The sequence below is a fragment of the Poeciliopsis prolifica genome, unplaced genomic scaffold, assembly GCF_027474105.1.
Source record: "Poeciliopsis prolifica strain line A6 unplaced genomic scaffold, Auburn_PproV2 SCAFFOLD037, whole genome shotgun sequence".
In the NCBI taxonomy this organism is placed as follows: domain Eukaryota; kingdom Metazoa; phylum Chordata; class Actinopteri; order Cyprinodontiformes; family Poeciliidae; genus Poeciliopsis; species Poeciliopsis prolifica.
In genome coordinates, this window is record NW_026562412.1 from 4795586 (window position 1) to 4818944 (window position 23359).

A 23359-nucleotide genomic window follows, 5' to 3' on the forward strand; every position below is an offset into this window, starting at 1 on the left:
GGACTTACAAAAAAGTCTCTTGGAGCCATTGTCTAAACCCCACAGGAAGTCAGCCATTTTGGATTGAAGTTTGGATTTTGACCCATTTTTGCCGTTTACAGCCTTCCTATTTGATCGAACTCCTCCTAGGGATTTTGATTGACCGGCTTCAAACTCGGTCAGTCTGTTCATAAGGCATGTCCCATCTAAAGTTATCAAAACGGTGAGTTTTTGAGAATGCTGAAGGGGGGTTAGCAGGGGTCAAAGTTCACCTACTCCCCTAAAAAATAAACTGCTATATCTCCTACACAGAAACTCACAGAGGAACCAAAGTTTGAGTGATTGATCATCATCGGGTCTCCTAGAATACCCTATGGTCGAATGATGACATCACTTAGGCCACGCCCCCTGAGAACAGGAAGTGTAATGTTTTACTGTGAACGTGCCCCTTTGACCTCATCAACATGAAACTGTGCCCAGACACCGAAGACATGTTGGTGTATTGAGGATTCCAACCCCGACCAGCTACGATAGAGCAGGTGGGCATGGCGGCGTGGCGAAGTTACCTGTAACGCCATCGCCATACGTTTGGCTCTCAATACCACATTTTCGGGCTCAGCTGCTGCAAACTCACAAGGATGAATATTTATCCACTCCCCGACTAGAATCCATCACAATATTTGTAGGGCGTGGCCTAATTTCTCTATACCGCCCCCTAGAAAACAGCAGCCCATAGGTTATGTTGTTATTAATTATTTAAATATACATTATTATAACTTTTTATATATATATAAGTTTATTTTGTGGGTTAAAGTACAAACATTCATTCATTTTTGCTAGAAATAATACAAACAAAGTGATTCAGCAAAACGTATGACACAGCGAAGTAAGAACACACTGGGGTCAGTGTTGATGGAGTACGACTGGCACCTTGTGGCGATATACTGGTACTGCTAGTGCAATACCAGTATTGCCCCAGCAGGAGGCAGTGGTACTCCATCAATGAGAAAACAGATCGACGCTACGTAATAACAGTCAGCCGGCGACAGCTGGAGCTGCGAAGTTTTCCTGAACATTTTGCCTGCTTTTTGGAGCCACAGAACTGGACTACGCTCAACATTTTGCTTGGATTTTGGAGTTGCAAATCCGAACCACGCTTTTGAGCAAGAAGGCTCTGTTGGACCGGAGTTGGAGAAGTTTAAACTGAGCAACAGCTTCCGCGGTGCGGGCGGAGGCGCTGAAAACTGCGTGAGAGCTTCTGTGGTGGCTGGCGTGAGGCGGCGGTTGCTCGTACCCCGCGGTGGCAATAGGCCGGAGCGGCGCTTGGCTGCGAGGGCCGTTCGAGGCTGCTTGCAGCTTTAATTATTATTATTATTATTCTTCCACCCAAATGAATTGGCTTTTTGAGGGCTTTATCATATTCAAAAACTCACCAAACTTGGCGGACGCGTAAAGGGAGTTTCAAAATTTTGTATTTTAAGGTCAATGCAAAAATCCCATAAGAAATGGCTCAATAGCGCCACCTAGAAATTTTCAAAGGACCCTTTGCTATTCACTTACTTCATTGTAGAGACATGAAATTTGGTACACTTGTAGAGCTTCCCAAGATGCTCAAAATTTACAATTAATGTCATAGTGCAAGTATCACAGGAAGTCGGCCATTTTGGATTGAAGGTCCAATTTTGAGCCCATTTTTGCCATTTACAGCCTTGGTATTTGATCGAACTCCTCCTAGGGATTTTGATTGATCGGCTTCAAACTCGGTCAGTCTGTTCATAAGGCATGTCCCATCTAAAGTTATCAAAACGGTGAGTTTTTGAGTATGCTGAAGGGGGGTTAGCAGGGGTCAAAGTTCACCTACTCGCCATAAAAAAATAAACTGCTATATCTCCTACACAGAAACTCACAGAGGCACCAAAGTTTCTGTGATTGATCATCATCGGGTGTCCTACAATACCCTATGGTCGAAGGATGACATCACGTAGGCCACGCCCCATGAGAACAGGAAGTGTAATGTTTTACTGTGGACGGTCGCTATCTGACCCCTTTGACCTCATCAACATGAAACTGTGCCCAGACACAGAAGACATATTGGTGTATTGAGGATTCCAACCCCGACCAGATTCGATGGAGCAGGTGGGCGTGGCGGCGTGGCGAAGTGACCTCTAACGCCATCGCCATACGTTTGGCTCTCAATTCCACATTTTCGGGTCCAGCTGCTCCAAACTCACAAGGATGGATCCTCATCTACTCCCCGACAGGAATCCATCACAATATTTGGTGGGCGTGGCCTAATTTCTCTATAGCGCCCCCTAGAAAACTTTAAATGATCAGCCCCAAGCCATGCTTTAACCTACAAATACAAAACTTTGTACACATGTGTATCATGTCAGGACTTACAAAAAAGTCTCTTGGAGCCATGGTCTAAACCCCACAGGAAGTCGGCCATTTTAGATTGAAGTTCAGATTTTGACCCCATTTTTGCCGTTTAAAGCCTTTGTATTTGATCGAACTCCTCCTAGGGATTTCGATTGATCGGCTTCAAACTCGGTCAGTCTGTTCATAAGGCATGTCCCATCTAAAGTTATCAAAACGGTGAGTTTTTGAGAATGCTGAAGGGGGGTTAGCAGGGGTCAAAGTTCACCTACTCGCCGTAAAAAAATAAACTGCTATATCTCCTACACAGAAACTCACAGAGGCACCAAAGTTTCTGTGATTGATCATCATCGGGTGTCCTACAATACCCTATGGTCGAATGATGGCATCACTTAGGCCACGCCCCCTGAGAAAAGGAAGTGTCATGTTTTACTTTGAATGGTCGCTATCTGACACCTTTGACCTCATCAACATGAAACTGTGCCCAGACACAGAAGACATGTTGGTGTGTTGAGGATTCCAACCCCGACCAGCTTCGATGGAGCAGCTGGGCGTGGCGGCGTGGCGAAGTGACCTGTAACGCCATCGCCATACGTTTGGCTCTCAATTCCACATTTTTGGGCACAGCTGCTCCAAACTCACAAGGATGGATCTTCATCCACTCTCCGACAGGAATCCATCACAATATTTGTAGGGTGTGGCCTAATTTCTCTATAGCGCCCCCTAGAATATTTTAAATGATCAGCCCCAAGCCATGCTTTAACCTACAATTACGAAACTTTGTACACATGTGTACCATGTCAGGACTTACAAAAAAGTCTCTTGGAGCCATGGTCTAAACCCCAGAGGAAGTCGGCCATTTTAGATTGAAGTTCAGATTTTGATCCCATTTTTGGTGTTTATAAACCATTTCAGTAATTTGCCACTTGGGGTCAGTATTGCTCCACAAATGAAACAGCAGATAAACAGGATGAAGAACAATATCAGTATTTCGCCAGTAGGTGTCAGTGTTCCTCCACCAATGACAAACAGATCCACGGGCGGATGGGCGCGAAAACTTTGTGAGAGCGTTGCCATGAAATTTCTAAAAGGATAGAAATGTCTCAGATAATTTTTGTGGAATTAAATCATGCAGTAAATGTAGCGTTTTCTTACTTCTTCCAAACCATTTCAGTAATTCGCCACTCTGAGTAAGTATTACTCCAACAATGAAATAGAGTGCTTTAGAAACACAGCTGAAAATGATGAAAAATGACGAACTGTAGTACTTCGCCATGTGCATACGATCGGCTGTAAATTACACGTGGATCATCCGACTGACGCCAAATTGGATACGTATGACCTTTGTTGACCTCTAAAAAGAACAACAGCATTGAAATATATTTAGACTCCACTGCGCGTCCTACATTAATCCGCCAGCTATATTTCCTCGCTAAACCAATGAATCTGCACCACATTTTTTGCATCGTCAAGGAGCGACTCCGAACGCATCAGTGCGTACCGCCTGGTGGACGGGCGCGGAAACTGCGCAACAACTTCTGTCTTAGCACGTGGCCAGCGTTGATGGAAACTGAGCAACAGCTTCTGCGGTGCGGGCGGAGGAGCTGAAAACTGCGTGAGAGCTTCTGTGGTGGCTGGCGTGAGGCGGCGGTTGCTCGTACCCCGCGGTGGACAATAGGCCGGAGCGGCGCTTGGCTGCGAGGGCCGTTCGAGGCTGCTTGCAGCTTTAATTAGGCCCGAGCAGCTAAGCGCTGCGAAGGCCTATTGTTTCTGTACTGTTTCTTATTAGGCCCGAGCAGCTAAGCGCTGCGAAGGCCTATTGTTTTCCTATTGTTTATTATTATTATTATTATTATTATTATTCTTCCACCCAAATGAATTGGCTTTTTGGGGGCTTTATCATATTCAAAAACTCACCAAACTTGGCGGAGGCCTTAAGCCTGTTTAAAATTTACGTATTTTAAAGTCGTCGCAAAAATTGCAACAGAAATGGCTCTACGGCGCCACCTAGAAATTGTAAAAACACCCTTTTTTACCCTCTGCTATTCACTTACTTCATCGTAGAGACATGAAATTTGGTACACTTGTAGAACTCCCCAAGACGCTCAAAATTTATAATTAATGTCATAGTGCAAGTATCACAGGAAGTCAGCCATTTCTGATTGAAGTTCCCATTTTGACCCTATTTTTGCCGATTTTTGCCTTTTACAGCCTTTGTATTTGATCTATCTCCTCCTACGGATTTTGATTGATCGACTTCAAACTTGGTCAGTCTGTTCATAAGGCATGTCCCATCTAAAGTTATCTAAACGGTGAGTTTTTGAGTATGCTGAAGGGGGGTTAGCAGGGGTCAAAGTTCACCTACTCGCCATAAATAAATAAACTGCTATATCTCCTACACAGAAACTCACAGAAGCATCAAAGTTTCTGTGATTGATCATCATCGGGTCTCCTACAATACCCTATGGTCGAATGATGACATCACTTAGGCCACGCCCCCTGAGAACAGGAAGTGTAATGTTTTACTGTGAACTGTCGCTATCTGACCCCTTTGACCTCATCAACATGAAACTGTGCCCAGACACAGAAAACATGTTGGTGTATTGAGGATTCCAACCCCGACCAGCTTCGATGGAGCAGGTGGGCGTGGTGGCGTGGCGAAGTGACCTGTAACGCCATCGCCATACGTTTGGCTCTCAATTCCACATTTTCGGGCCCAGCTGCTGCAAACTCATAAGGATGGACCCTCATCCACTCCCCAACAGGAATCCATCACAATATTTGGTGGGCGTAGCCTAATTTCTCTATAGCGCCCCCTAGAAAACTTTAAATGATCAGCCCCAAGCCATGCTTTAACCTACAAATACGAAACTTTGTACACATGTGTACCTTGTCAGGACGTACAAAAAAGTCTCTTGGAGCCATGGTCTAAACCCCACAGGAAGTCGGCCATTTTGGATTCAAGTTCGGTTTTTGACCCCATTTTTGCCGTTTACAGCCTTCATATTTGATCTATCTCCTCCTAGGGATTTCGATTGATCGGCTTCAAACTCGGTCAGTCTGTTCATAAGGCATGTCTCATCTAAAGTTATCTAAACGGTGAGTTTTTGAGTATGCTGAAGGGGGGTTAGCAGGGGTCAAAGTTCACCTACTCGCCGTAAAAAAATAACTGTTATATCTCCTACACAGAAACTCACACAGGTACCAAAATTACTGTTGTTGATCATCATCGGGTCTACTACAATACCCTATGGTCGAATGATGACTTAGGCCACGCCCCCTGAGAACAGGAAGTGTCATGTTTTACTGTCAATGGTCGCTATCTGACCCCTTTGACCTCATCAACATGAAACTGTGCCCAGACACAGAAGACATGTTGGTGTATTGAGGATTCCAACCCTGACCAGCTTCGATGGAGCAGGTGGGCGTGGCGGCGTGGCGAAGTGACCTGTAACGCCATTGCCATACGTTTGGCTCTCAATTTTATTTTTAAAGTTTTATTTTTTGTAATAATTTTGTTTTGTGGGTTAGAGTACAAACATTCATTAATTTTGGCTATAAATAATACAAACATCGTCATTCAGCAAAACTTTTATTGTGTTACTCAGCTCTGCTGAGTAACACATTCTGGTCAGTGTTGATGGAGTACGACTGGCCCCTGGTGGCGCAATAGTGGTACTGCTGGCGCAATACCATTATTGCGCCAGCAGGAGTCACTGGTACTCCATCAATGAGAAAACAGATCAAGTTCGGTTTTTTTCGGACGGCCGTGAAAACGTTTCCAGCGCGTCTGCCGTGAGATTTCCAAAAGGACAGCGATTACATTTAACCTGAAATGTTATATGTAAGCCCTAAGATAATTTTTGTTGGCTTAAAACACGGAGTAAATGTAGCGTTTTGTTAATGACTGTTATTTCCTACCGCAAGTAAATGCATCATTTCCCTCGTCTCTGCCTTAATGGCCAGTCAAGGGCAAAAACAAATTTAAGCAATTTGATTGGTTGAGAAGGACTGCACGTACTGTAGCTGTGCTAATACTTACTGTACGTACTGGCAGTCGGCAGGAGACCGTACATGGTTGAGGTTCGGCGCATTACGCTGTGGACTGTACATTTTTTTTTGCTAAACTGTTGGAGCAGCTAAGTTTTCCTGAACATTATGCCTGGTTTATGGAGCCACAGAACCGGACCACGCTAACGTTTGCTTCGGTTTTGGAGCTGCAGACCCGAATGACGCTCATGAGCCGGAACGGTCTGTTGGAGAGGAGTTTTATTGCCGTTCGTCTTAAAAGTGGTAACTGGAGATGCGGTGAGTGAAGCTCAGTTCACACTACACGATTTTAGAAAAGTCGGCCAATTCTGAAAACGTGAGAGAACACACACTAGCCTATTTAAAAATCGTAGGTGTAACGGGTTCGTTCTAAGAGTGTGAGGTTTCACTCGAACACATTCTAATACCAGCTACGAAATACCTTCAAATTAAAATTCTGCACTACCACAGCTGAATTTGGAGTAAACAAACAAACATGGACAACGACGTTGAATTGGTAACTTTAGTTTGCGGACTTATTTTAACCCAAAAAAGACGTAACCAAAAATCAAAGCCTTGGATTAAGAACTGGAGATATCGTAAGCAAGGATTATATTTGTTGCATCGCAACATGGAGGTGAGTTTTTTTTCATAAAAAATACTGTTTTCAATGTTTTTAGAAAATCAAATGGGAGTTATCCTTTCTCCCCAACTGACCGCGAAAGCTTAACGTAGCCTATTCCAGCTCCTTTCATTGAAACTTATTATATTGTTTAAAATTGTATTATGACTGCAGAATAAAATCAAATGCGCCATTTCAACCAAAGATTGGAATGTGCTTCTCAACCAGATGTACTCTGTGCAATAATTTTATAATTATCTTTCATTAAAAGATAAAAAAAAAGTCGGAGGAACACCACAGAGATTGGATGAATGAGCAAAGATGATTAAAGACAGTCAATATCCCGATTTTAGATCAAAGCGGTCCCGACGTTCCACCGACTGAACTCGATCAGTCGTAACACACCACACACTACAGGATGATCGGTTACGATTGTTGGGAGCGACAATCTTACAACGTTCTGAGTTCTTAAGACTGATACATTGGGGTTGTAATATTTACTTGGACCACTTGCTGTGATTAATACCTAATTATTGAGAGAGATTAAACCTGTGCTTTTGTTCTAATGTACTGAAAGTTAACTGTGCTCTCTGAATGTGCATTGCCCTCGGTTTATTACTGATCAGAAGGGTTTATTAAACTGATACATCTTAACCTTTACCATTTTCCTGACTCATTTTAGGAAAATGTTAAGTTGCACTGCATTTAGATCTCAGTTGTAGTTAACATCAAGCATGTGGGCGTGGCTTAGTGTAAAACTTTCACTATTTGCCATGAAACATAAACATTAAAAAACGTCCAAATGCAAGATCACAGCTCACACTTCCTGTGTTTCTCTATAGAACAATCCTGAACACATTTCCATGGTCACTTGATGAAATCACCCTAGCCCCGCCCACTTTTCAAAGGCAATCACCAGTTTTTTCTCCTGTGAGTTTTACTGTTATTCTATCATATATATGGGTTTCATCATGTGAATACTGACTTAAAACGATAAGATGATGAACTCTGTGAATGCTGGCTGCTGACCAAACCGCATTGGGGGTAGAAATGGCGAACTGCAGTTCTTCACCATGTGCATATGATAGGCTCTAAATGATACGTTGATCATCCGACTGGCGCCAAATTGGATATGTATGACCTTTGTTGACCTCTAAACACCCCAACAACATTGAAATGTATTTTGACTCCACTGCGCCAACTACATTAATACACCAGCTATATCTCCTCGCTATATCAACGAATCTGCACATTTTTTGTGCGTCGTCAGGAAGTGCCGCCGAACGCATCGATGCGTACCGCCTGGTGGACGGGCGCGGAAACCGCGCAATGACTTCTGTGTTGGAACGTGGGAGCGTTGATGGAAACGGAGCAACAGTTTCCGCGGTGCGGGCGGAGTGCTGAAAACTGCTGAGAGTATCTGTGGTGGCTGGCGTCGGGCGGCGGTTGCTAGTACCCTGAGGTGGCAATAGGCCGGAGCGGCGCTTGGCTGCGAGGGCCGCTCGAGGCTGCTTGCAGCTTTAATTATTATTACGATTCTCCCTCCAAATGAATTGGCTTTTTGGGGGCTTTATCATATTCAAAAACTCACCAAACTTGGCGGAGGCCTTAAGCCTGTTTCAAATTTACGTATTTTAAAGTCGTCGCAAAAATTCCACAAGAAATGGCTCAATAGCGCCACCTAGAAATTTTCAAAGGACCCTTTGCTATTCACTTACTTCATCGTAGAGACATGAAATTTGGTACACTTGTAGAGCTCCCCAAGATGCTCAAAATTTACAATTAATGTCATAGTGCAAGTATCACAGGAAGTCGGCCATTTTGGATTGAAGGTCCAATTTTGAGCCCATTTTTGCCGTTTACAGCCTCCGTATTTGATCGAACTCCTCCTAGGGATTTCCATTGACCGGCTTCAAACTTGGTCAGTCTGTTCATAAGGCATGTCCCATCTAAAGTTATCAAAACGGTGAGTTTTTGAATATGCTGAAGGGGGGTTAGCAGGGGTCAAAGTTCACCTACTCGCCGTAAAAAAATAAACTGCTATATCTCCTACACAGAAACTCACAGAGGCACCAAAGTTACTGGGATTGATCATCATCGGCTGCCCTACAATACCATATGGTCGAATGATGACATCACTTAGGCCACGCCCCCTGAGAACAGGAAGTGTCATGTTTTACTGTGAACTGTCGCTATCTGACCCCTTTGACCTCATCAACATGAAACTGTGCCCAGACACAGAAAACATGTTGGTGTATTGAGGATTCCAACCCGACCAGCTTCGATGGAGTAGGTGGGCGTGGCGGCGTGGCGAAGTGACCTGTAACGCCATCGCCATACGTTTGGCTCTCAATTCCACAGTTTCGGTCCCAGCTGCTCCAAACTCACAAGGATGGATCCTCATCCACTCCCCGACAGGAATCCATCACAATATTTGGTGGTTGTGGCCTAATTTCTCTATAGCGCCCCCTAGAACACTTTAAATGATCAGCCCCAAGCCATGCTTTAACCTACAATTACGAAACTTTGTACACGTGTGTACCTTGTCAGGACTTACAAAAAAGTCTCTTGGAGCCATTGTCTAAACCCAACAGGAAGTCAGCCATTTTGGATTGAAGTTTGGATTTTGACCCATTTTTGCCGTTTACAGCCTTCGTATTTGATCAAACTCCTCCTAGGGATTTCGATTGATCGGCTTCAAACTCCGTCAGTCTGTTCATAAGGCATGTCCCATCTAAAGTTATCAAAACGGTGAGTTTTTGAGTATGCTGAAGGGGGGTTGGCAGGGGTCAAAGTTCACCTACTCCCCATAAAAAATAAACTGCTATATCTCCTACACAGAAACTCACAGAGGCACCAAAGTTTCAGTGATTGATCATCATCAGGTCTCCTACAATATCCTATGGTCAAGTGATGACATCACTTAGGCCACGCCCCCTGAGAACAGGAAGTGTAATGTTTTACTGTCAACGGTCGCTATCTGACCCCTTTGACCTCATCAACATGAAACTGTGCCCAGACACAGAAGACATGTTGGTGTATTGAGGATTCCAACCCCGACCAGCTTCAATGCAGCAGGTGGGCGTGGCGGCGTGGCGAAGTGACCTGTAACGCCATCGCCATACGTTTGGCTCTCAATTCCACATTTTCGGGCCCAGCTGCTCCAAATTCCCAATGATGGACCCTCATCTACTCCCGGACAGGAATCCATCACAATATTTGGTGGGCGTGGCCTAATTTCTCTATAGCGCCCCCTAGAAAACTTTAAATGATGAGCCCAAGCCATGCTTTAACCTACAATTACGAAACTTTGTACACGTGTGTACCTTGTCAGGACTTACAAAAAAGTCTCTTGGAGCCATGGTCTAAACCCCACAGGAAGTCAGCCATTTTGGATTGAAGTTTGGATTTTGACCCCATTATTGCCGTTTACAGCCTTCCTATTTGATCGAACTCCTCCTAGGGATTTCGATTGATCGGCTTCAAACTCGGTCAGTCTGCTCATAAGGCATGTCCCATCTAAAGTTATCAAAACGGTGAGTTTTTGAGAATGCTGAAGGGGGGTTAGCAGGGGTCAAAGTTCACCTACTCGCCGTAAAAAAATAAACTGCTATATCTCCTACACAGAAACTCACAGAGGCACCAGAGTTTCTGTGATTGATCATCATCGGGTGTACAATACCCTATGGTCGAATGATGACATCACTTAGGCCACCCCCTGAGAAAAGGAAGTGTCATGTTTTACTCTGAACGGTCGCTATCTCACCCCTTTGACCTCATCAACATGAAGCTGTGCCCAGACACAGAAGACATGTTGGTGTGTTGAGGATTCCAACCCCGACCAGCTTCGATAGAGCAGCTGGGCGTGGTGGCGTGGCGAAGTGACCCGTAACGCCATAGCCATACGTTTGGCTCTCAATTCCACATTTTGGGCGCAGCTGCTCCAAACTCACAAGGATGGATCTTTATCCACTCCCCGACAGGAATCCATCACAATATTTGTAGGGTGTGGCCTAATTTCTCTATAGCGCCCCCTAGAAAACTTTAAATGATCAGCCCCAAGCCATGCTTTAACCTACAACTACGAAACTTTGTACACGTGTGTACCATGTCAGGACTTACAAAAAAGTCTCTTGGAGCCACGGTCTAAACCCCAGAGGAAGTCGGCCATTTTAGATTGAAGTTCAGATTTTGATCCCATTTTTGGCGTTTATAAACCATTTCAGTAATTCGCCACTTGGGGTCAGTATTGCTCCACAAATGAAACAGCAGATAAACAGGATGAAGAACAATATCAGTTTTTCGCCAGTAGGTGTCAGTGTTCCTCCACCAATGACAGATCCACGGGCGGATGGGCGTGAAAACTTTGTGAGAGCGTTGCCATGAAATTTCTAAAAGGATAGAAATGTCTCAGATAATTTTTGTTGAATTAAATCATGCAGTAAATGTAGCGTTTTCTTACTTCTTACAAACCATTTCAGTAATTCGCCACTCTGAGTAAGTATTACTCCAACAATGAAATAGAGTGCTTTAGAACACAGCTAAAAATGATGAAAAATGACGAACTGTAGTACTTCGCCATGTGCATACGATCGGCTGTAAATGACACGTGGATCATCCGACTGACACCAAATTGGATACGTATGACCTTTGTTGACCTCTAAAGAGAACAACAGCATTGAAAGATATTTTGACTCCACTGCGCGTCCTACATTAATCCGCCAGCTATATTTCCTCGCTAAACCAATGAATCTGCACCACATTTTTGCATCGTCAAGGAGCGCCTCCGAACGCATCAGTGCGTACCGCCTGGTGGACGGGCGCGGAAACTGCGCAACACTTCTGTGTTAGCACGTGGCCAGCGTTGATGGAAACTGGGCAACAGCTTCCGCGGTGCGGGCGGAGGAGCTGAAAACTGCGTGAGAGCTTCTGTGGTGGCTGACGTGAGGCGACGGTTGCTAGTACCCCGCGGTGGCAATAGGCCGGAGCGGCGCTTGGCTGCGAGGGCCGTTCGAGGCTGCTTGCAGCTTTAATTATTATTATTATTATTCTTCCACCCAAATGAATTGGCTTTTTGGGGCTTTATCATATTCAAAAACTCACCAAACTTGGCAGACCCGTAAAGGGAGTTTCAAAATTTTGTATTTTAAGGTCATCACAAAAATCCCATAAGAAATGGCTCAATAGCGCCACCTAGAAATTTTCAAAGGACCCTTTGCTATTCACTTTCTTCATCGTAGAGACATGAAATTTGGTACACTTGTAGAGCTCCCAAGATGCTCAAAATTTACAATTAATGTCATAGTGCAAGTATCACAGGAAGTCGGCCATTTTGGATTGAAGGTCCAATTTTGAGCCCATTTTTGCCGTTTACAGCCTCCGTATTTGATCGAACTCCTCCTAGGGATTTCCATTGACCGGCTTCAAACTCGGTCAGTCTGTTCATAAGGCATGTCCCATCTAAAGTTATCAAAACGGTGAGTTTTTGAGTATGCTGAAGGGGGGTTAGCAGGGGTCAAAGTTCACCTACTCGCCGTAAATAAATAAACTGCTATATCTCCTAGAAAGAAACTCACAGAGGCACCAAAGTTACTGTGATTGATCATCATCCGCTGCCCTACAATACCATATGGTCGAATGATGACATCACTTAGGCCACGCCCCCTGAGAACAGGAAGTGTCATGTTTTACTGTGAACTGTCGCTATCTGACCCCTTTGACCTCATCAACATGAAACTGTGCCCAGACACAGAAAACATGTTGGTGTGTTGAGGATTCCAACCCCGACCAGCTTCGATGGAGCAGCTGGGCGTGGCGGGTGGCGAAGTGACCCGTAACGCCATAGCCATACGTTTGGCTCTCAATTCCACATTTTTGGGCGCAGCTGCTCCAAACTCACAAAGATGGATCTTCATCCACTCCCCGACAGGAATCCATCACAATATTTGCAGGGTGTGGCCTAATTTCTCTATAGCGCCCCCTAGAAAATTTTAAATGATCAGCCCCAAGCCATGCTTTTTAACCTACAACTACGAAACTTTGTACACGTGTGTACCATGTCAGGACTTACAAAAAAGTCTCTTGGAGCCGGTCTAAACCCCAGAGGAAGTCAGCCATTTTAGATTGAAGTTCAAATTTGATCCCATTTTTGCCGTTTACAGCCTTCCTATTTGATCGAACTCCTCCTAGGGATTTCGATTGATCGGCTTCAAACTCGGTCAGTCTGCTCATAAGGCATGTCCCATCTAAAGTTATCAAAACGGTGAGTTTTTGAGAATGCTGAAGGGGGGTTAGCAGGGGTCAAAGTTCACCTACTCGCCGTAAAAAAATAAACTGCTATATCTCCTACACAGAAACTCACAGAGGCACCAGACTTTCTGTGATTGATCATCATCGGGTGTCCTACAATACCCTATGGTCGAATGATGACATCACTTAGGCCACGCCCCCTGAGAAAAGGAAGTGTCATGTTTTACTCTGAACGGTCGCTATCTCACCCCTTTGACCTCATCAACATGAAACTGTGCCCAGACACAGAAGACATGTTGGTGTGTTGAGGATTTCAACCCCGACCAGCTACGATGGAGCAGGTGGGCGTGGCGGCGTGGCGAAGTGACCTGTAACGCCATCGCCATACGTTTGGCTCTCAATTCCACATTTCTGGGCCCACCTGCTCCAAACTCACAAGGATGGATTCCCATTAACTCCCCGACAGGAATCCATCACAATATTTGGTGGGCGTGGCCTAATTTCTCTATAGCGCCCCCTAGAAACAGCAGCCCATAGGTATGTTGTTATTAATTATTTAAATATACATTATTATAACTTTTTATATATATATAAGTTTATTTTGTGGGTTAAAGTACAAACATTCATTCATTTTTGCTAGAAATAATACAAACAAAGTCATTCAGCAAAACTTATGACAGCGAAGTAAGAACACACTGGGGTCAGTGTTGATGGAGTACTACTGGCACCTTGTGGAGAAATACTGGTACTGCTAGTGCAATACCAGTATTGCCCCAGCAGGAGGCAGTGGTACTCCATCAATGAGAAAACAGATCGACGCTACGTAATAACAGTCAGCCGGCGACAGCTGGAGCTGCGAAGTTTTCCTGAACATTTTGCCTGCTTTTTGGAGCCACAGAACTGGACTACGCTCAACATTTTGCTTGGATTTTGGAGTTGCAAATCCAAACCACGCTTTTGAGCAAGAAGGCTCTGTTGGACCGGAGTTGGAGAAGTTTAAACTGAGCAACAGCTTCCGCGGTGCGGGCGGAGGCGCTGAAAACTGCGTGAGAGCTTCTGTGGTGGCTGGCGTGAGGCGGCGGTTGCTCGTACCCGCGGTGGCAATAGGCCGGAGCGGCGCTTGGCTGCGAGGGCCGTTCGAGGCTGCTGCAGCTTTAATTATTTGATTATTTTTGGATCCTACACTTAAAACTGCTTGTTTAACAGTAACTGGTACGTCAGTGTAAATGACTATTTTGTTGTTTTAATACCATTTTCCAGTGTTATATTTATAATGGCAAAATACTGCAGGTTCGTCCTGTGAGACACCAATAAACTGGACACCAGAACTGGAAGATATTTTAAGTATCCAAAGTAAAACAACATCCAATAACAATAAATAAAACAGAAATAAAACCAGGCACGACAAAAACTGTAAATAAAATGGATTCTGAAGTCTTCAAACAAGATTGTCCATCAAAAAGTGCTAATAATCAGAATGTAAATGATCAATTTCTTTTTAATGCATCATTAAATAGATTAGCAACATACTCAGTGATGAAACACAGGCTGTGTGCAAAATTCTACATTTTTCCACCATTTATAAACCATTTTGAACATTTCAGTGCAAAATGTTTATATAAAGTTTTGTTCTGCGTGTCTAATGGGAATTTATTCCACCACGTCATGACCAGGTACGTCACTTTTTCATCTCATTTATGCACATTTTTAATATTAACAAAAAGTTGATTGAATGGAAATTAAATGTATTATTTTTGTCACTTACGGTAGTTAATCTGTGATCAGGGAGTCAAACTCATTTTCATTTTCTGAATGTTCTTAAAGAGCCGGTTGTGCCAGAATGTATTGATAAAACCCATTGATTTGCTAAAATATCTATAAATAATTGTTTCAGCATTTTTAATTAAATTATACTGAACATCTTTTCACACTGATCAATCTCTCCAAGATTTCATGATTGTCTCGTGTTGATTTTGTAATCAAAATCACAGATTTAGAAAATATTTGAAAGAACATTTTACAATATTTGCGCTAATATATGATGCTAAATGTGGCTTTTTATTAATCGCTGTATTTTTCACAGATATAACTTGATATCAAGGCTGAGGCAGTCATCACTTAAACCCAATGTTTTTGCCCAATTTTGACAAAATTTAGTAAAATGATAAATCTGTAGATTTTCTGTGAATTTCGTGTGAATTTTGCAGATTCACACAAACAGATACAGGGGGCAAAATTTGGCCTTGAGTTTGACACAAGTGCCCTAAAATTACCGCCTCAATTCATTTTTGGTGTTTTAAACATTAAGTAGTGTTTTTTTTAAGTACATCCTACTCACATTTGGGACTGGAAAGTGGAAGATAAACAACTTTTAGGTGTTGGTGATGTTAGACACAAACAGGGTTGAAGAACTGAGTCGCAAATGTTGTTTATAGATTCAGTGAAACATAATGTTTGTGGTGTACTGACCTATTTAAACTCAAAATAAGAGACATTGTTATTATAAAGCAAATCCAACTTTGTGTTAATGCTGAACAGCAATTTTACTGTTTTAACTCCATTTTAAAGAGTTTAAATTAATAAAATGAAACATTTTTGATTGTTGGATAACTTCAGCAGCAGTTTACAATCAACTTGTGGACTAGTTGATTGTAAATTGCCAACGTTTTGCTTTTAAGACATATCAGATCCCACCTGGACAGAACATCTTTATCTGGTTCCAAATAGTAAAGGGATTCAGAAAAAACAAAAATAAAATCCATCATTTGGTGAAATGAACTTTAAATGTGTGTGAATTTTGTTTGACTTGCACAGTTTCTTTTAATATTTCCACTTCTTCCACTGAGCAATGAGTTGTGTAAGTAAAGCAGAGAGAAGAAAACCACATGAGCTACGGAAACTTGCGTGCTGAGCCCACACTCAGGCCTGCGAATAAAAGCTGTGATACTCTGAAGAGTGTTAATTTCAGCATAAGTAAAAACTTCCTTAAACGTGTAAGAAACATTTTTATATCTGCGAAAAACTCAGCAAAATTGTTTCCATGTTATTTGAGATAGATTTATTTAACTTAAATAGTTTAGATCATTTATCCCACATGTTCATTACATTTTTTACACAAAATCATCTTAAATAATGAGATTTTTATTGGCTCAGTTCTGTATTTTTATTCACTTGAAGGTTCAAAATACTCTTTAAAGCCAAATAAGTTGCTGCTGGCCTAACTCAACGTTTACACTTGCACATAAAAACATCTTTGAAGAGCAGAAGTGGAGCCTCCTGCACAACCAACACAAATACAGCAAGTAGTTTCTGGATGGTAAGTCAACAACAACAAAAAGGTCTTTTCCAGCACCCATTGTACAGTGCATAAAGCCAGCTGACCAAACATGCTGCAGCTCAGTTCGGGTTGCAAGGCAACAGGACTGAGTTGCTAGGTAACAGCGCAGCATTGCATTACTTTCTATTGTTTTTTTTTAAGAAGTTGAGACCTAAATGGATAAAAATGCGCAGAATGTTAATTTTGCATAATAGGTCCCCTTTGAAGATGCGGACATTTCAAGCACAAGTTTTATTGCATCAAACATGGTCTTTGCATCATTAAACTTACATAAATAGATTGTGCTCATTTACGGTAAGCAGCTTTTTTTTTTAAGCCTGACACTACTTTTTCTTTTGCCTAGTTCCATTTCTCGAATCTTGAAGGTGCAGACTTCACAATTCGTTAATATGTAAGAAAATACATGAAAAACATTCAAAAATGCAAGAATAAAACAACAAAAGACCTTCAAAAATGGTTGAAGAAGTGAGAAAGAAAGTTTGGCTTATTGAGCTAAAATTATTTTTAAACCTGCAACATGTCTATTAGATATTTTTAGGACACTTTAAATTTAGATACTTTTTTGAACCAAATCAAACCAAGCAAGGCATCAGCAAAAAACAGAGGAAGAAGTTCTGGTTAGTATGAAATAGCCAAGAGACATGGTGCAACAGATCAGCATTCATCCTCAACTTCTCCTTTATCATGGCAGCAAGCCACTTCCACACCAGACACAACCGATGTTTCATGATGACCAAGTCAATTCAGTTTGTGTGCAAAAGCTTTGAAGTGTTGTGGGAACTTCGCCGACATCTGACAGAGTCACACATCGGCGCATGCATTCAGAAGATGTCTGCTGGGGCGTCAAAAATAAGAAGTAACGTCATCGCCCTACCGTCGGTGAACGATCCGGTGAGTGTAATCAGGACGTAAACCTTGCCCTCTGGTTCCAAGTCCATCTGCATAAACATAAACACACAACATTGTTATTTATGAACGCTCCAGCAGGAAGCGGAAAAACAAAATTAACATTTGGTCCCCACTACAGAAGAGTTTATCACCAGAAAGTATTTCATTTACAACAAAGGTTTTATGTTCTCTAGAAAAACAAGTCAATAAGTTACAGTAGCAGAGACAGAATGCTAATGCTAATGCTTCAGGATGCAGCTTTTTGCGTCCCTCTGGAGGATTTTGGGTGGCCCAAAGGGAACAAATCTGACCTTCAAGCATTAGTGGTTGGTACAGATGATGAACACTTTTCACATTAAAAAAATAATAATAACATCTTCAAAAAATAAGACTACCATTTGTCAACAAGGTTTTTGCATTCACCTTAATTTTGGAGTAACTAGAAATACAAACATTAAAGTTTATATAAAATAAAATAATAATTTCTATCTACAATGATTTACAGATCAACTTTGATAAAATTGTTCTGTTTATTATTGAGCAACTAAAATTAAAAAAGCCACCAAAGGCTTTTGTTTTAAAAATTTTATATTGAAAAAAAATGTAAAATTGTTGTGTTTTCAACTTAAGAATTTTGGCCCTCATGTTGAAAAGTTCAAACCAAACCAGAAACACTTGGTAAGATTTTGTTTTTTAGTGTGCTGTTACTTGAGTTTAATAATATTTGGCGACTCTACCCAGAGCATAGCTTTCATTCCTTTCAGTCTACATAACACTGAAAGAATTTGATGGCTTTACAGAAAGGCGGTCCGACGGGTCCGGCTGGTCAAGTCGCAACTTATTTCCCTTGCTGGAAATTCAAACTTTTGAAGATGGACACCGACTGCCTGTCAAGCCGGCAGGCGGGGGCACAGATACTTCCTGCTGAAACCACCGAGTGGAAACTTGGGTCACTGAAGTAAGATTTATTTATATTCGATACACCCTTCCTGGAAAAACCTGACAGGGCACAAACAGAGCCATGTGGAGCAGGAAAGCAACCAGCAGGCGGACTCACTTTAAATAAAACCATGTTTTCACTTCAGCTTGAGGATCCCTGCTCCTGTTTTCAGTCAGAGTTCAGCCGTGCAGGTGGATTTCTGGGCCCAGCCTGGTCTGGTAGGCGGGTTGGTTTTGTTTACCGCTCCCTGGCCTGAGTAATGAGCAAGGCAGCTTATATTTTTATCTCCCTCTGATTCAGGAGCAAAACCTCCAGACTAAACAAACAAATTAATCTGCTACTGTGTGAAAACCAATTAGCCCATCAGAGGCAGGTAGTGTAGCCAAAAATTGCACTCAAGTATGTTTTTAGTTAATGTCTTTTACGTTGTCACAAAGACCTCCACAATATAACATTGTCCTGTTATCTAGCAACCCCAGCCCATTACTCAGGTACTCAGAGTAACCAAGTAAAAGTATCTGTACTTCAACATATTTTTACTGAAGAAAGGGTAAAAAAGTATTTGGAAAACAGTTTGTTGAAGTGCTATGTAACTGATCGAATTATCAATCATTTCATGTTTAAAAATTACGCCATCAGACGGAATAAGTTATAAAATTAAGTGGAAATTTTGGTAATTTAAGAACAAAAATGACAATAACTCATATAAGTAGCAAAAAATAAAGTCAGGCTAAATAAATTATTTCCAAACTAGCTTCTTTCAAAATAAAACTCATGAAACTTCAACAAAAACTGCAGGTGTGAGTCTGTGTGTTAATCAGGTGAATTTCTGATTAAAACAAGTTTCTTTTTCATTCAGTGGCTCGAAAATCCAGACATTTTACTCAAGAGTAGAAATACTTCATAATGAAATTACTCAAATAAAATAAAAAGTACAGCATAGTGAAAGTTATTTTTTTCAAAAAAGAAACTGAAGTGCAATAACAAAGCATTTCTTTAGTGAACGATTGATCATTTGTAGAATAACTAACATCTTTAGAGTCATTCTGATTAATAATTAATCGATCACAAAATTAGTTGACGATTATTTCAAGAATCGATTAATTATGATTAATCGCTTCAGCCCTATATGATATATCTTTGAACAAAAAACAATGTTTATAAAAAAAATTTAAAATAAAGAAATTACATTTTCAGATTCTCTTTGTAATGATGCAACATTACACTGAGTCAATAACAATCAGTTAGTAGCAGATTATTAGCATCTCTAGCTTATGCACATGAGTTTTGTGAGTTTTTTCTATTTAATAAATAAAACTGACACAATAACTGTATCTGCTCAAGTCCAAACTGAAGTTTGTGTGCCTGCAGCGCGGATATTATAGTAAAACTGAACCACAGAGGAGGAAACCTTTAAATAACTTTAAAACAGAGGAAGGTGGGTGGAAAATGTTGAGGGTCGTTTTTTAACCTACTTTCAGTTTGTTCGCTTCTTCTCATCTCGCGCCTGCAAATACTTTAATGGGGATTCAATAGAGGGGGGGCAACACAATGTGAAGTGCGGAGGTGTTGAGCAGCTAAGGAAGTCAGAGCGGTGGAGTCATCTGCAGGCGCGAGGCGAAGGAAGCTGGCCTTTTGGTCTAAATGTCAGAGAAATTGTGATACAGCCGGGAACCGTGAGGCTGCACTGCAAAAACACAAAATATTACCAACTAGTTTTGGTCTAGCTTTTACAACAAATATCTTAATTCATTTGAAATAAGACAAAACTAACTTACAAATAACATTTCAGCTTTTATGAGTAAATAATTCCTTAATATAGATTAAAAAGCGCTAGTACAGTTAGCAGATTATTTCACTGGTTATAAATGAAAAAATCTGCCACAAGTAGAGCTAAACCTTTTAAAAGCAATATTGGAGGTGATGTATTATTCAAAATTCACATTTTGCAATTAAAAAAAACAAAACTGAGCAAATGTTTAAAAAAAACAAACATCCAGACAGTTTGGAACAAAAAGTAAAGGTTTTTTTGGTGTCTGGAAAATGAGCCATTTCAAAATTTCCCAGAAAGTAACGTTACAGATCAGCAGCCACTGGCGGTTACCTAGCAACCCCTGCCGAGCTCACCTGTTACCTAGCAACCCAAGCAAAAGCTCCAGCACAGTTGGTCAGCTGGTTTTACCGCTACTGGAGTTTCTACTATTGCTTTTTGAAGAAATACGCCTCTACAATTGTGCATCTGTTTGCAGCCATTTTCCCATGCGAGTGTAAATGTTGAGTTGGGGGCGTGGCCAGCAGCAACATATTTAGATTTAAAGTGACAAGACGCCCTAAAACACCTCAAAACAGTCAGAACTGAGCAGAATAAAAGCTCATTATCTAAGAATGATTTTGTGCAAAAACTGTGATTTACAGTTTTTGTATTGACCAATTCTAACCGGCTCAAGGAAGCTTAATAGGTCATCTATTATAATTTCCTAAAAAAAGCTTGCTATCTTGATGAAAAGTTACTTATGAGTTAGCTTTGTCTGATTTCAAGTGTACTATGATATTTGCATTAGAAATTAGGTAAGATTTTGTATTTTTCTGGTGTGAACAGAACTGTGGGCATGGAGACCAGGGGATAGACACGATGTTTGGAGGCAAACTGGAAAAGAGCCAACAGAGAAGACAAGCGCTTGGCTGTGAGCCTCTGAGAAAATGATCAGCAAGTGGGGAAAAAGTGTGATAAACAGCCGAGTGGGCGTGTAAAGGCTTGCACCTCGAAGTGAACCAGCCCCAGCGCTTCGTCTGCATAACAAAGCACCAAAAAAAGACGCAGCCCATCGTAGTTCAGATCGAGCAGATAGCAACCTCAAGCCAGGGCCTTTAAGTGAGAAAGACATTTGCAGACCAAGTTCCAGTTTCACACCACTTCCTTACAACCAGCAGGGCCTCAAAGCGCATGCTAGGTGTTGTTTTCTGCAGAAAGCTGAGGCAAAAAGCACCATGCATTTCTGATTTCTACATTAAATTCATCCCAACACTTAAAAAAAAACAACAAAAAAACCCACAAAATCTTACATTTTAAATAAGAAAACTAGCTTACAAGCAACTTTTCAGCTGGTTTTAAGTAACCAATTCCTTGAAAATTAATGAAAAAGTACAAGTTCCACTGGCAGATTATTTTCATCATAACATGGAAAAAGTATCTTCTTATAAGTGAAATAATCTGCCCGTAAAACAAGTAATTTGCCAATAATTAGGAATTATTTACTCAAAACAAGCTCTTATATCTTGTTCCAAAATAGTTTTGTTTTATTTCAAGAGTACCAAGACGTGAACTAAAAACTAGATTGTTTCTGCAATGCATGTATTTATAATAAATGATAGCTTTTATCTTTTCAGCAATTTAAGAAGCAAAAACATTTGGTTAAGTTTTAAAAATGAATCTTTGGTTTGAGGTTTTACAGTTAAACCTTACTACTCAAAGCAAAATGCTCTGCAGCTTTTCTGGACACGCTTCATTGATGTCTAAATGTTGTACGTGTGAGACAGTCCTGAGAGTTTTGCTGTTGCAGAGAGAGAAACGTGCAGCTGCCCCAGGCCTGAACAGGTTCAGCTTACACTCCTGCAGTGGATTCAGGTCCTGGAGGGACGAAAGTACTTTAAAAAAAAGAAAAAACCTAACGGGAAAACCCCAGTCTGAAGAGTTATGTTGGTTTTGGTCAGATCTATGTCAATAATCTTCAGAAATACTTTGTTTTAAGCCACATGGGTCAAACTCAAGGTCTGTGGGCCAAATCCGGCCCGCCATAGCTTTTTATGAGGCCCTCTAGATACTAGACTAAACACCAACTGTGCTTAAATATCATGTTATCAATCAAATGAATGCAGTTTTTAACCTTTTACTACTAAATGATATCAATCAATCCCTCCAGTTTCTTGACAATTACTGAGGAAATTCATGCATAATCACCAAATCGTTGCAGTTTTTACTGCTAATTGGGAGTTTATTGCAGTTTTCTCAAAAACTGCTAAAACTTTCTTATCACTAAAAAGCTGCCTTTTTAATTGATGTCAAATTGTAGTCCATAATCCATAAAGCGAGTAATAAAAAGTCACATTCACCGTCATAAATAAGCGCAAATATTTCCAAATTACTACCACAAACACTTTGATTTTTATTGCAAAAAATAAATTAAAAAAATCAAAAAGTATCACGAAATCCTGGAGGGACTGAAATGAATTCAATAATAATATTTCATTTTAATAACTCATTGATATTTTAACAGTTTGTGAACGATACCATTTTGCTAGCGGTATCGTTCTAGCGCAGCTACGATACCGAACAGGTTTTCTGGCACAACCGGCCCTTTAAGAGCATTCATAATACTGATTTGGCCCAAAACAAAAATGAGTTTGACATCGATGTTTTTAGCCAAACTGGTTTATCTGAGAAGCAAGGATTTGTGTGCAGCCTCAGGGTGAGGAGGGCTGCCGCAGCCCTGGACCACATGCACGCTGATGCACTTTGCCACGCTTAAGTAGAGCTAACGTTTCGCCACATGGGCCATCATGTGCAGTTTCTCACTGTGTTCGCTGTCGATAGTAGTCAAAGCCTGTAAGCCAATAAATGGAAACACGAGGCGCCTGAGCGATGGCCTGAGACGAAGAGGAGATGCGTCCTGTAAGGAGTTTAAGTGTTAGTTAATGAGTCCTTATCTGAGAGACGCCGGGACAACGTGGACCTGTTGTGTTTCTCAGTGGGACGTGGAATAAAGATCATCCTTTAAGCTCTCAGATCTGCTCTGCTGGGGAACATACAAACCCTGTCTGATTAAATAATTACACACAATTTTGGACTTAAAGCATTATCTTAGCAGTAAATGTTTGTGTTTCTGCAGCTTCAGTTTTTTTTGGGTTTTTTTGCACAATGTATAGGAAAAATAACATCATT

General features: G+C 41.4%; 1 protein-coding gene across 3 annotated transcripts in view; it reads right to left on the reverse strand.

The window, feature by feature from the left end:
* prkcha (protein kinase C, eta, a) overlaps nucleotides 1–23359 on the reverse strand; it is a 58312-nt gene that overhangs the window by 22362 nt on the left and 12591 nt on the right. For all 3 annotated transcript variants that reach the window (XM_055053410.1, XM_055053409.1, XM_055053408.1), the window contains exon 2: nucleotides 17467–17530. In XM_055053410.1, the coding sequence (XP_054909385.1) occupies nucleotides 17467–17530 (64 nt within the window). The remainder of the gene's footprint in view (nucleotides 1–17466; nucleotides 17531–23359) is intronic.